Below are 13,319 nucleotides of genomic sequence, written 5' to 3'. Positions count from 1 at the left end.
ACTTAAAAATTGCTAGGTGCTTCTGATCAGATAGTCAGAATCAACAGCAGCATCTAATGAGGTTCCATAAAATGGGAAGAAAAAGGCAATTAAAAATAACTTTAAATAGTGACCAGCTTGTTTACTATTTGAGGACACAAATATTGTAAATTCTTGCCTAGTTTTCATAAATACTGTTAATAGCTCTGTAACCTTTTAGTGCTTCCACTTTGTAATGCTTTTAATACCTTTTAATTTTATTATGACTTTTGTATATTAAATATTTTTTATTTAAAAAAAGATCACCATAATGACTCGAGAGATGGAGGCAAGAGGATTGCAAGTTCAAAGCCAGACTCAGCAACTTAGCAAGACCCTAACTCAAAAAAAAAAAAAAAAAAAAAGGAATGGGAATATGGTTCAGTGGTTAAACGCCCATGGGTTCAATCCTTGGTACCCCTTCCCGACAAAAAAGAACACCATAAGCCTTTTAATAAGATTAATATGAAATAGATCACTATAGAACTTAATAGTCTTGATATTGAGACTAGTGAGGCATTAACTGCTAAAACTAGCACAAACCAGATTAGTGCAGCCCTCTGTGTTCTAAACTTCAAATGACGCATCAGTGTTTTCTCCCTTGCAGGTTAGACCAGGTGGTGATTCACGTAGGTGCACTAAGCTTGAAGGAGTCCCAAGAACTGGTATGTATGCAGATCCACCTGGGAGAGACCACTCAAGGGACCTCCATTTCTATGATGAAATTAATTGCAGTTCCGGTACGTGGTGGATGCTGTGCTGGAGGAGATAGGTGTGGCACCTCATGAAGCCACCATTGAGTCGCAGGCTATGCACCATATAAAGTGACCATACTCAGTTGTCTTACAGTATGGTGGGTTTAAGATAGATTAAAAATGTCACAAAGGCCCAGTGAGAAAAATTTGAGGAAATATTTGAGGAAGCTTGGTGCAATGTATCTTTTGTGGAGTGGGTAATCTTTTTCTTTTAACCTTTCTCAACTGCACTCCCACTGTGTAAAATAAATGTTAAACTGTGACTGCCATGCCATTAGATGGGAGAGATAATATGATTCAGGAGGCTGAACAGAAGAAATTACATACCCAAATTTCTCTCTTAACAGTTATAACTTATTATAATGAACCACTCATGTCTTCTTGGCAAAGTGTTTTGTACTAAAAAAAAATCCAAAAAAGTGTAAGATCAAGTACACAGCTTATCTCTACCAGGCATCTCTACTTTGCATCCTGGGATTTTCCTAGTTGACATTATTGTTACATTTGGCCAATTTTTTCACACACAATTGGTGCACTAGTTGGCAAATTTGAAGAGTTTGTTGCTGAACTCTAGCATCTAAGCTGTAGGTGACGGTAAGAAATCACTGATGGTCACTAGCACGGTCTTCTCTCTTGTTACAAAGGCCCAGCATGCAGCAGAAATTGGAGCCGATGGCATTGCTGTCATTGCACCTTTCTTTCTCAAGCCGTGGAACAAAGGTCAGTAGCTGCTTCTGATTGCCCAGGGCCTCACACTGTCTAATTCTAGCTTCCATTCAGAATAACTGTGTTTAACTCATAAAGGTCAAGTCCCACAGACGGGAGGCATGAAGTGGCAAAGGCACGGTGGTTCGCTGGGATACTTTCTACCCCTAGATCCATAGCAGAGATTGTTTTAAAGCGCTTCAGTTGTCTGACCGAGTAATCTGATTGAGTCATCTACTGAGCCCCAGTTGGTAGGTGCCTGTGTTTGGGTCAGGTGTCCACTTCAGACAGTTGCCTAGGGTAACAGACATAGGGCAAAGCATGGGACTGTTTTTCTCAAGAGAGAGGCGTATAAGTGATGGACACCTTATTTTTATAAGAATTTGTCTTTTCAGTCTCTTAAGCGTGGGGAAGTTTGCACTGATATTTTACTTTGGTGTGTTGTGCATGTGCTGGGGATCAGTCCCGTGCCAGGTATACACTTTACCACTGAGTTACACCTCCAGCCCCAATTTTTTAATAGTGGTTTAGTATGGTAAGAAAAGAATTGTCTTATTTCAGCCTTTCTTCAGAAAGGAAAATCAAATGCAGTAGCAACGTCAGGAATGTTCAGGGCAGTCCAGACTGCTCCACTTCTGTGAAGGATGGTCGCGTTCATCAGACGATTCTTTTGTGTCCAGGGAAAGTCGCTGTTCTCCATTCGTTCACACCGAAACTTTTCCTCCTGTACTTTCAGATGTCCTGATTAATTTTCTAAAAGAGGTGGCCGCGGCTGCCCCTGCATTGCCATTTTATTACTATCACATTCCTTCCTTGACGGGAGTAAAGAGTAAGTACCGGTTCTCTTGACCCTTCCTCCCACCTGCACATCTTACCCTGTTTTACCAGGAAAGCCCCACTCCATCCCACCCTCCCCCACAAACGCGCACCATCGATGAGGCAGCTCCGGTTGCTCCAAAGTGAGTCCCCCTAACGTCCCAGCCCTTTGCCCTCATTCACACCACCTCATGGTGCCAGCTCTCAGGCGTGAAAGAAGGACTGGCCTCTAAGCCCTTTCAGCAAATGCACGCCTTACTTCTCAACGAGAAGACCCAAGACCGTAAGCCCCGCGGGGCAGGACTGGGTCTGCCTTGTACCTACTACATTCTCAGTGCCTCCCCGGAGCACGGTACTGTACCCTCTTCTGGCTTTTCTTCTAGCTTTCTTTCATTTCTGCGGTACTTCTCCCTTGGGAAGACTTTTACAATTAGATGAAATTTGTTAGGAGATTAGTTTTTAAATCCCTTCTTTTTCTGAATTCCATAAGAGAAAAAAAAAGAAAAATGGAAGACTATGTATTATAGATATTCAGAGGAAATAAACACTTTTTCCTACTCTCAAACTTACCACTCAAAACAAAACATGTCACATCTAGTCACAACATGAATTGGAGAGGGGGGAATTTCTCCCTACCAACAGCAGGTGCTCCCCTGGAGCCTAACTGGGTGTCCAGTAGCCCAATTAAATTCTGACACTGACCGCCTCACATTAGCATCAGATCTCCCGGGTTAAGGGCTCAGTCCCAAGACTGTCCCCACTTCAGATGCTGTCTCATGTCCTAGCTTGTGACCTGTGATTCTGACCAACTTGCAGTAAGCCAGGGGTCCCACAATCCCCTCCTCAGGTGTGATTAATTTGCTAGAGCAACTCACAGAACTCAAGGAAGCCTTTTACCTACTCCTATCTACTTACTACAAAGGGACTTACAAAGGATGCAGATGAAGAGATGCACAGGATAAGGTATGTGGGAAGGGGAGGCAGACTTCCATGTCCTTTGGAAGTGCCACCCTCCAGGAACCGCCACATGTTCTGTAATTCAGAAAAACTCTGCTGAACCTTGTCCTTTGACTTTATTATAAAGGCATGGTTGATTTCATTGTTGACCATTGGTGTTCAGTTACACCTCCCTCTGTCCCCTACCCAGAGACTAAGGAATAGGACTGAAAGTCCCGACCCACTAATCACATCCAGCGTCTAAGAGCCTGTCAAGAGTCAACTCATTAAAACAAATGCTCCTATTAGCCAGGAAATTCTAAGGGATTTAGAAACTGTCAGATGCACCTATCACTCAGGAAATTCCAAACATCTTAGGAGCTACGTGTAAGAAACCAAGGTCAAAGATGAAATCCTGGAACAATAGATCCTCCTAGTACCTCTGTCTATGAGGGTTTCAGGAGCTCCATTTCAGGAACTGGGAGCAGATATATATATTCAAATATATATTCACAATATCACAAATTATCTATCTACTGGAAAGGAATGGAAAGCTAAGGCTTATAATTTGAAAGGTACATAGGTACATAGGAGCTACCAGACAGGGGCAAGCCATTATGCCATCTGCGGTCACTTTTGGCTGACATGAGCCAGTGGCAGCTCACGAGATGTTATTTGATATATTTTGAGGCTGTGTAGATTAAGGAGGTATTCATTGTTTTGAGCAGTTCGTGCAGAGGAGTTGTTGGATGGAATTCAGGATAAGATCCCCACCTTCCAAGGGCTGAAATTCAGTGACACAGATCTCTTAGACTTCGGCCAGTGTGTTGATCAGAATCACCAACGACAGTTTGCTCTCCTCTTTGGGGTGGATGAGGTAAGTCACCCCTGGCACATCTCAGCAAGTCAGCTCCCCCCAAAGCAGTTCATGTAACTATTTATGTCGTAGTATCTCTCTTCTTTTTCTCTTTCATAAGAGTGAATTCTTTTTTTCCTTTTCTCATTAGCAACTGTTGAGTGGTCTGGTGATGGGAGCAACCGGAGCAGTGGGCAGGTAAGCATGACTCATTTGTCCTGGTGATCGTACGTTTTAAGTCCCACAGGAAGGCCCTCATCACTGGAATAGTTTTCTTTCTTTCATGCGCATCCTTTCTAAGAGAAGTTACCTTTTGTTCCCATGTTCCTTCAGTAAAAGGGAATTAAATAGGGCCTAGCAGAAACTAGGTCATCATTACGTAGAAGCATCCATTGCAGTTGGAGGCAAGACACGTGATCTGAGGCACGCGCAGGGGCTAGAACTGAGTGGGTTCAGCCATTAGTCCTATAGACCCTGACGATCGGTATCTTAAGGATGTACTCACACTTCAGAAATTGAATTACAAATAACAGAAACCCACTCCAACTAGCTATACAGGAGAAGGAAAATTAACATAAAATCATGAGAAATTAGATAAAACCATGAGGAGGAAGAACCAGGCCTCAGAGAGGAGCCAGGAACTGCAGAGCTGTCAACAGCTGAGGCAAGTCATCTTCCATCTGTGTTCTTCCCAAGACCCTCATCTGCATTCTCTCTACCTCTTTATTTCTCTTCTCATTCTCTCTCTCTCTCTCTCTCTCTCTCTTTTTTAATTTTGTGGTGCTGGCGATTGAACCCACTGCCTTGAACTTGCAAGCCAAGCACTCTACCAATTGAGCTATATCCCCAGCCCTTGTTCTCTCTCTCCAAGTGGGCTTTCACTACTTCAGCATTGGCCAGTCGTGGCTGCCCAAAAATGGCCTCTCAGGATATCATTAAATAGCACTGCCTGCTCTAGTAAGTGTCCCCCAAAGGTTCAGCCTTGGCTACAAAACCAGAATCATGTGACCCAGTGCCTGCCCAGCAGAAGGCAGGCAATTCATAAGCATGTCCCCTGCTCTGTTAACCTAATTCACTAAAATATGCCTGCAAGCAAATTGACTGAAATGTACACATTAACAAAGTGCATTGTAGGAAAAGTAAAGTAACATTCACCACGTTTTGGTGAGCATGGCTTTGATAAAAGTAATTGACTTGGATACTTTTTTTTTTTTTTTTTTTTTTTTTTTTTTTGGCCATGCTGGGGATGGAACCCAATGGCCTCACCTCGCACATACTAAGCACTTGCTCTATCACTGAGCTACACACCCCCAGCCCAACTCGGATACTCTCAATGGCTTGTTCTCCAAGCCTGGATGGCCTGGGACATCTATCATAACTTAAGGGATGTTTATTCCTAAGAAACCTGAATGCTAGATTTGCTGACCATGAAATGCTTTTTTCCCCTGGAAATTCTTGCTCTTTTGATTCCTATTTGGCCTCCCCACTAGGGGTTTCAATTCTGTCAACATAATCTTGAAGCAAAGTACATTTGGTTAGACTTCGTTTCTTTTTAATATAATTAAGGATGCACTTAAGACTGCTGAGATTTGCATTTTGGTATTTTGAAATGCCTCGGATGTTATTCTTTTTTTTGGGTGCTGGGGATCAAACCCAGGGCCTTGTGCTTACAAAGCAAGCACTCTACAGACTGAGCTATCTCTCCAGCTGTGGATGTTTTTCTTTTTACCCAAAGATAAAGCACGCATTCTTAGAATTCCTTGATTTTGACTCAGCCTCTACTTATACCAGGGCCAAAGACACTTCTGTTTGTGGTACATCAAGATCAGTTTGTTTATGATACAAACTTACTATGTGAGAAGCCATTTGACTTGCTTTCGTTTCACCTTTAAAGAAACTGGAGAGCCAAGCACAGTGCTCACCTGTAATCCCAGTGTCTTCGGAGGCTAAAGCAGAAGGATCACAAGTTTATAGCCAGCCTCAGCAATTTAAGGAGGCCTTAAGCAACTTAGCAAGACCCTGTCTCAAAATAACAAATAAAAAGGGCTGAGGATATGGCTCAGTGGTTAGGTCCCCCTGGGTTTAATCCCTCATACCAAAAAAAGAAAGAAAGAAAAGAGAAATTAGGAAAATATGCTTATTATAAATTTCTATGACCTTTTTCTATCTTACTGGTTTCTCTGGGAATTCAGTAATTAAGTATTTGTCTCTATTGGTAGAGTTAGAGATTATTTTTCCTCAAGAACATTTCATCGAGTTATATAACTATTTTCACCTTCATTTTTACTCAGTGTTATAGAAGGTAGCATTGAGTGATAGCAAGTCCCTGTGTTACAGGGCCGGGACTTTCCAGGAAACTGAGGCAGCACAAAGCTCCCCATCCCCAAACCCCAGTTCTTTTTTTTTTTTTAACTATTTATATTTTAATAACTTTATTTATTTTATATGTGGTGCTGAGGATTGAACCTAGTGTCTCACATGTACTAGGCAAATGCTCTACATTCTGAGCCACAACCCCAGCCCCAAACCTCAGTTCTTGTGATCAAGTCAGAAAGATTTCAGACGTGTCACTGAGAGTAACAGATGTAAGTTTATCGAAGGGTAGGGAAAAGGAAAGGGACACTCCCTAGGGAGAGAGTGGGTCCCCTCAGAGAGGAAAGAGACAGCACACCTCTTCTGCCCTAGTTTTATTGGGGACCCAGGGAAGTTTGCAGGGAGTCCCACCCTGATCCTCCTCTTCACTCTTGACTGGCAACAGGATAACCTCAGGCTTTCAAGTCTCCGCTGCCATGACACCTCTGAGTCACTTTGGCCCAGTCTGATCAGTTCTAATTAGAACCCGCTCTGTTGTTGTTGTTGTTCTTGTTCTTTTTAGATAGACATGACAGTAGAGTGTATTTTGACATATTCAGAACCTGTTCTTATAGGTTTTACAGTTCAGGGAAATTATCCTTATCTCCTCAAGTTCTGGGATTTGGTCTGTAAGGGTCACAGAAATCCTTCTCTTCGGGGTCTGGTCTGTAAGGGTCACAGAAATCCTTCTCTTCGGGGTAACTTGTGCTCTTATCTGCATTTCGGGGCCTGCCTTTCTCCAGCAGATAACGGAATTTTGCTAAGGAAGGTAACATATCAAGTGGACTTACACCAGGCAGGGCCGCAGGTAAATTGCTTTTCAAAAGTGAAAACCTGTGAGGGTCAGCCCAGTGGGCCCATTTTGTAGGTTTATTCCCTTAACCTTGTGTTCCTGCCACTTCTGTGGTGACTCAGCAGTCCTTTTTTGAGCAAAATAGAAACCAGAATTAACCTTCCAGGGCTCTGATCTGTGCGAAGCCCCTGGAATATGATAGGCACTTAATAAATGGTTCTTGGCTTTATTATGATATCACCCACCCTCCAGAGTCCTGTCTCCAAATAACATGTGAGTTGGAGAGGAATTTAGATACTTTGTTGGGATTTGCCTCTTACTGTGGTGCTGCACACACCAGGCTCTGGGCAGGTGGCTTTTAGGACTCTTTCAAATGCTACATTTTGTCCACAGTTCTCTAGTATCTCCAGGCCTCCGCCTCAGTCATTCCCAACCAAGTACACCTCCATCTTTTACTTTCTGTTGTTTTGTTTTTCCTGATTTTAACCTTTCTCCATTTTTCTTTATCCCTTTTGGTGTTCTCTGCCTTCTCCGACAGCTCTGCTTCATGCTCCTAGAGAACTCAGAACTAAAGACAGCCTGGTCCCCTATAGATTGGGACCTAAAAATAGACGTACGGGCAGTCTGGGTTTTGGGGTTTCTTTTTTTTTTTTTTTTTTTTTCCTCTTTTTAAACAGCAGAGGGCTGTGGAGATCTCTACCTTTCCCGTTGAGTTATTGACCCTGCAGTATTTGCTGTTGTCTTGCCAGCACCTATAACTACCTAGGGAAAAAGACAAACCAGATGTTGGAGGCTTTTGAGCGGAAGGACTTCTCTTCAGCCCTGAACTACCAGGTATACTGTTTATCGATAGATTTCATTGGTGCGTGTTAATTAATTATACAGAAGAGTGGGATTCCGAACCTTTTCTCCCCTTCACATGACCCACAGCCTTTTTCCTTCCCTACTTGAGGACCTTTTTTCTCCTCCTTCATCAGCATGACTGGCACACCTGCCCCCACTGAAACTGCCTGGCTCCCTGTTGCTTTACTTTCCTTGTTTCAAACAGAACCTGTCCCCATGGTCGGTGTCAGATCAAGACAGGCCTCTTAGGGAATGCCTCCTCTGTTCCTTCTGGAAAGGATCTTATTTTCACTCTACCTTCAAAGTAGTTTTGTGACTGTAAAGAAAACAGTCATAGATGTGTGGGGAAATAACCGCAGGCAACCCCCTTGAGGACTCATTTGAGCCACCAGAGAATCGGAGGAAGCTATGAAGCTGGGGGTCCTAAAACTGGGAAGGCTTAAACCAAGGCAGGGCAGGTCAGCACCCTGGAAATGTGCCGAGAACAGGAAGCGGCCACCAGGCAGGAAACAAGGGCCTAGCGGGGAACCACAGGGAGACACTGACTTTGAAATAGGAAGAGACAAGCAGCTGCCTGATGTGTTGCAGAGAAGGCCCTGGAGACAAAAGTGGCTGCTATAGGGGCTGGGGAGATAGCTCAGTCGGTAGAGTGCGTGTGCAAGCACAAGAGCCTGGGTTCGATCCCCAGCACCCCCCCCCCCAAAAAAAAAAAAAAAAAAAAAAAGTGGCTGCTGTGAATGCTGCCGGGAGGACAGCCCCGCTGCCCAGGGAAAGAAGAGCATCGCGGAAGGGCAGGGCGGAAGGGCGGAACAGTGGAGAGACCCGGGGGTGGGTGCATTGCAGGTAAACGGGCGGGCGAAACCGGGTGGAGCCCAGGCATGGGTTTTCAGCACAGTGGTCAGGCTGAGAGGAGCAGCCCGAGAAAATAAGTGACAATGAAAGGGAATAAGCAAAGTCAGAGCCAGCGATTCTCCTCATGAGGCTCGGCTGAGGGATCTGTTTGGAAGGGCAGGCCGCCATCAGGGTAATCAGAGATTACAGAGCAAAGTACAAAGCATCCGAGCAGCTAGAGTAACCTGCAGCTGCAGCAGGGGGAGAACCAGAGGAATCCGCGCCCAGGAGTCTTCCCCACCCTTAGGCCTCCAAGTTGGGCCAGCACAAATCGACTTCCTCCTTAGAGTTTAAATAGTTGAATAGTCACCTGTGATCCAGACTAGGTGAAGCTAACAGCAGGAACCAGGCAGGACTCGGGAATCTGTGCCATCTAAACTAAACATGCCAAGACTTTGGTTTAAAATAGGGTTAGGAAGTCTGAATTGTGCAGATTCTGCCATCTCTTTGCATTCGTGTTTTCTTTTTTTTCCTTTAGTTCCATAGAAGTTATTTATGAAAATTCCAGCCTGTTCTGAGCTGACAAATGACAGGGAAACCAAAAATGGAGCAAACTCTGAAGCAGCCGTGATACTGACCCTGCATTTAAACTTCTCTCCTGGCTGACTCGGGTTCCATCTTTGTTTCCCTTTAGTCCCCAAATAAATCATCCCATTCAAAGCAGCGTTAGGGCCAGACACAGTGGCATACGTCTGTGATCCCAAAGGCTCAGGAGGCTGAGGCAAGAGGATCATGAGTTCAAAGCCATCCTCAACAACTTAGCAAGGCCTTAAGCAACTCAGTGAGACCCTGTCTCTAAATAAAATAGAAAAAGAAAAAGCAGCTTTCATAGGAATTCAGCTTAGCACATCCTCTGATTCTTACCAAAGGCAAGTGCCACAGGTAAATTTACTCATTTACTCATATGCCAGGGACTGAGCTAGCATATGGATAATTCATGCCAGGTGCAGAATTTCAATAAGGCTGGTTATCACCCTCCAGGAGCTTACACTTAGGTGCAGAAGCAGACAAGTTAAAAGCTAAGTGTCAGTTTATCTCATTCACTCTCATGGGCTTAAATGCCATCTGTTGTTATTATTTGGGGGAGGGAGAGGGTACCAGGGCTTGAATTCAGGGGCACTCGACCACTGAGCCACATCCCCAGCCCTATTTTGTATTTTATTTAGAGACAGGGTGTTACTAAGTTGCTTAGTGCCTCACTTTTTGCTGAGACTGACTTTTCCTGTCTTAGCCTCCAGAGTCACTGGGATTATAGGCATGTGCCACTGGGCCTGGCCATCTGGTATTATTTACATGAGTGAAATGACAGGGGTATAAAGTTATCCCTTGCAGCTCTGTTTATAATAACAAAAGATAGGAACAGCCCAACTAACCATCCATAAGGCAGTGGTTAAATATAGTATGCCCAATTTATGCAATGGAATTATATACAGACCTTTCAAAGAATGAGATAAAGGCGGGCATGATAGTCTATAATCCCAGCTACATGGGAGGCTAAGGCAGGAGGATCCCAAGTGTAAGGCTAACTTTAGCAATTCAGCAAGACCCTGTAGCAAAATAAATAAAAGACTGGGAATGTAACTCAATGGTAGAGCATTTGCCTAGCATGCATGAGGCCCTGGGTTCAATCCCCAGTACTGCCAAAAAAAAAAGAAAGAAAGAAAAATGAAAACTCTGATACTCAAGAGGACTTACTATCCATTAATCAAAACAATTAGTTTATCTCCTTATCAATATCAATACTGGTCTTTCTTTTTTTTTGAGCTACATCCCTAGCCCTTTTTATTTTTTATTTTGAGATAGGGTCTCACTAAATTGCCAAGACTGTCCTTGAACTTGTGATCCTCCTATCTCAGCCTTCCAGGTATCTGGGATTACAGGTGGGTGTGGACTATCACGCCCAGCTAATGCTAACACTTTGATTAGTTCCTATATTTGGTGCCCCAAAGGCATCCCAAGGCAGTGATAATGGAGATCTGTCTTCATTTTTTCAAAATTGAGACAAGGACTTTAAAAGAGAAGATAGAAAAGGATTATCTGGACCTTCATGACATGCAAATACTTTTGCTAATCCATTTAGATGCACTTCTGGCAGTTGGATAACTAGAAGTTAATTCTCATGAAACTGTAATAGTGGTCCACTTTATGCTTTGAAGATAGCCCTTGCTTCCCTGCCACTGTGACTTAATTTTAAAAGGACATGTTTCTTTCTCTTTTTCTCTCCCTCCTTCTCCCTAATCCCTCCCCCTCCTAATCTCAGGGAAACAGATTACCTTTCTTCTCCATCCTAGGCAGAGCTATCCGTCCTTGAGCACACACCCACCACAGGAACAAAATAATTCAGACTCTGGGGATGGCACAGAAGATCTCAGAAATGACTATCTCCCAAATTAACAAGTGAATTACAACTCCAGACAGAACGCATAGAATGTAGCCTTTGAATCGCCTCTTTAAAAATCCCATTCCCCCTGATGGGCAGAATCACAGCCTCTGGGACAGACTAGAGTCCCCTGTGCTTCCCCTTTGCTAGCAAAGCAATAAACCTTTTTTTTTTCCCTTTTTCTCAAAACTTTGTCCTTGTTATTGGGTTGGCATCAGCAACAAGGACCAAGCTTTCTGCAACAAAACAGTCTTGTCCAAGCACCATGTGGGTGTCTTGAAGGTACTCAGAGGTCCCAGTTTAAAAACCACTGCACTAGCTGCTAGGTGTCCCTTGTAAACTAGATGGATCGGGGCGCATTCCCATCTCACCACCTGTAATATTCTGCTGTTTCCCTTTCTTCTGCATGGGCCCATTCCATAAAGCGTGTATGCTTGGAAAGATCCGACCTCATCCTGGTTGGATCTCCACTGTCCCTTTGCTGTTCTTTTTCCAACTATGATAGAACTTTAGAAAACTTAGATGTACACACTTTTTAGAATTTCTATAAGTTGCCGAATTCCTTAAGTTGTGTCTGAAAGCAAATGAAAGAGAATACAAAAAGAAAAAGAAACGGAGACAGACCACAGAACAGTGATGCTTTATTAAGGAAGTGGCACATTTTCAAGGGGAAAATGGTGACTGGTTACAACACAGGTCTGAGTTTTATAGGGTTTAGCAGAGCCACATCACGGGAGGAGTTTGTCAGGTACTCGGCTTGCTTTTTAGCCAGCAGGAGAACTTTGGCAGATAAGGGAAATTGCAAAAGGTCAGAGTCCTCAGTTTCCCTTTTCCCCTCCTTCAGTTTTCACAGTTCACTAATATTGATTGTAGACTTATTTGTTCCCTCTAGTTTTGCATCCAGAGATTTATCAACTTTGTGGTCAAACTAGGTAAGTGCCACATCTGTTTTCTGCCTTGTCTCTTGTTGGCAAGTGTAAAGGGCATAGTCTCATGGCTTTCTCTGAGGGTTCTACAAGAACACTTTTCACTGCTCTTTTGCAAGCAGAATTGTTTTTAATACTACCCTCCAGGGCCGACCATATACAACAGTGAAGTGAACCTGATTGGGAGGTCTTTGCCAGTCTTCTACAAATCTTTCTCTATTTTAGCATGTTGCTTCCTGGTCCTTCTCCCTCACGGTCAGCACTCTCCCTCCTTTCACTTGTCTCTGCTCTTTAAAATTCTGCTACTGGACTGTGGCTGACTTCAGCCTAAGTACTTGGGGAAGGCGGTCTGAATACAGATTTTTACTAACTTGTGAATGACTGACAGCTCTCCCAAGAGTATTTAAATTTTTTAAAAAGAGTTTAATAACACAGGTAAGCTTAAATAGATGGAGGTTTGGATAATATGACAAAATAAAGTTGGGGGAAAATACAGTGAATTTGAGCAGAATGTCTTAAATTGTGTCTCACAACAAATGACAAATGCTACCATTCACTCGTCTTCTGCAAGGGACTGGCCCTTGGGCCAAATGAACCTGGGTCAAGTCCAGGAAGAGTTTCAAGTGTGTTCTTGGCAGAGCTCCCACTTCCCATGCAGAAGAGCCTTTCTGCCTCATCCTGGAAACTCTCCTCTCCCCAGGCACCTATCATGTGTCCTGCGCCTCCTTCCCACAGGCTTCTCAACTAGCTCTCTTAACCCTCCCAGGACCCTGTTTCCATTTGCTTTTGCACTTCCAGGACTTTTGTCATGTTTCAGTGCTGCCCATGCTATTAATTACCTATTGTAATCCCCTTGTCCTGGGCATTACTTTTCACAAAATCGTGGTTTGGTATAATAATTACATGTTCCTAAAGTACATTTAAATTGATACTGAAATTTTAACTAGAAGTTGACCTGTGTGCTACATAATATCATCTTACCACAGTGATACTTCAACAGTTTTGGAAAACATAAATCTAAGATATTAAGAGAAAGGATTTACTCTTT

General features: G+C 43.5%; 1 protein-coding gene across 3 annotated transcripts in view; it reads left to right on the top strand.

Moving 5' to 3' along the window:
* The window catches only part of Npl (N-acetylneuraminate pyruvate lyase), a 39,549-nt gene that overhangs the window by 23,810 nt on the left and 2,420 nt on the right, over positions 1-13,319 (top strand). For 2 of the 3 annotated variants that reach the window (XM_047521467.1, XM_047521468.1), the window contains exons 5-11: positions 626-683; positions 1,418-1,493; positions 2,215-2,307; positions 3,959-4,107; positions 4,238-4,284; positions 7,981-8,065; positions 12,238-12,277. In XM_047521467.1, the coding sequence (XP_047377423.1) occupies positions 626-683; positions 1,418-1,493; positions 2,215-2,307; positions 3,959-4,107; positions 4,238-4,284; positions 7,981-8,065; positions 12,238-12,277 (548 nt within the window). The remainder of the gene's footprint in view (positions 1-625; positions 684-1,417; positions 1,494-2,214; positions 2,308-3,958; positions 4,108-4,237; positions 4,285-7,980; positions 8,066-12,237; positions 12,278-13,319) is intronic. The other variant, XM_047521469.1, reaches the window with a different exon arrangement.

This window comes from Sciurus carolinensis, chromosome 12, assembly GCF_902686445.1.
Source record: "Sciurus carolinensis chromosome 12, mSciCar1.2, whole genome shotgun sequence".
Lineage (NCBI taxonomy): Eukaryota > Metazoa > Chordata > Mammalia > Rodentia > Sciuridae > Sciurus > Sciurus carolinensis.
This window is presented reverse-complemented; position numbering and strand designations above follow the sequence as displayed.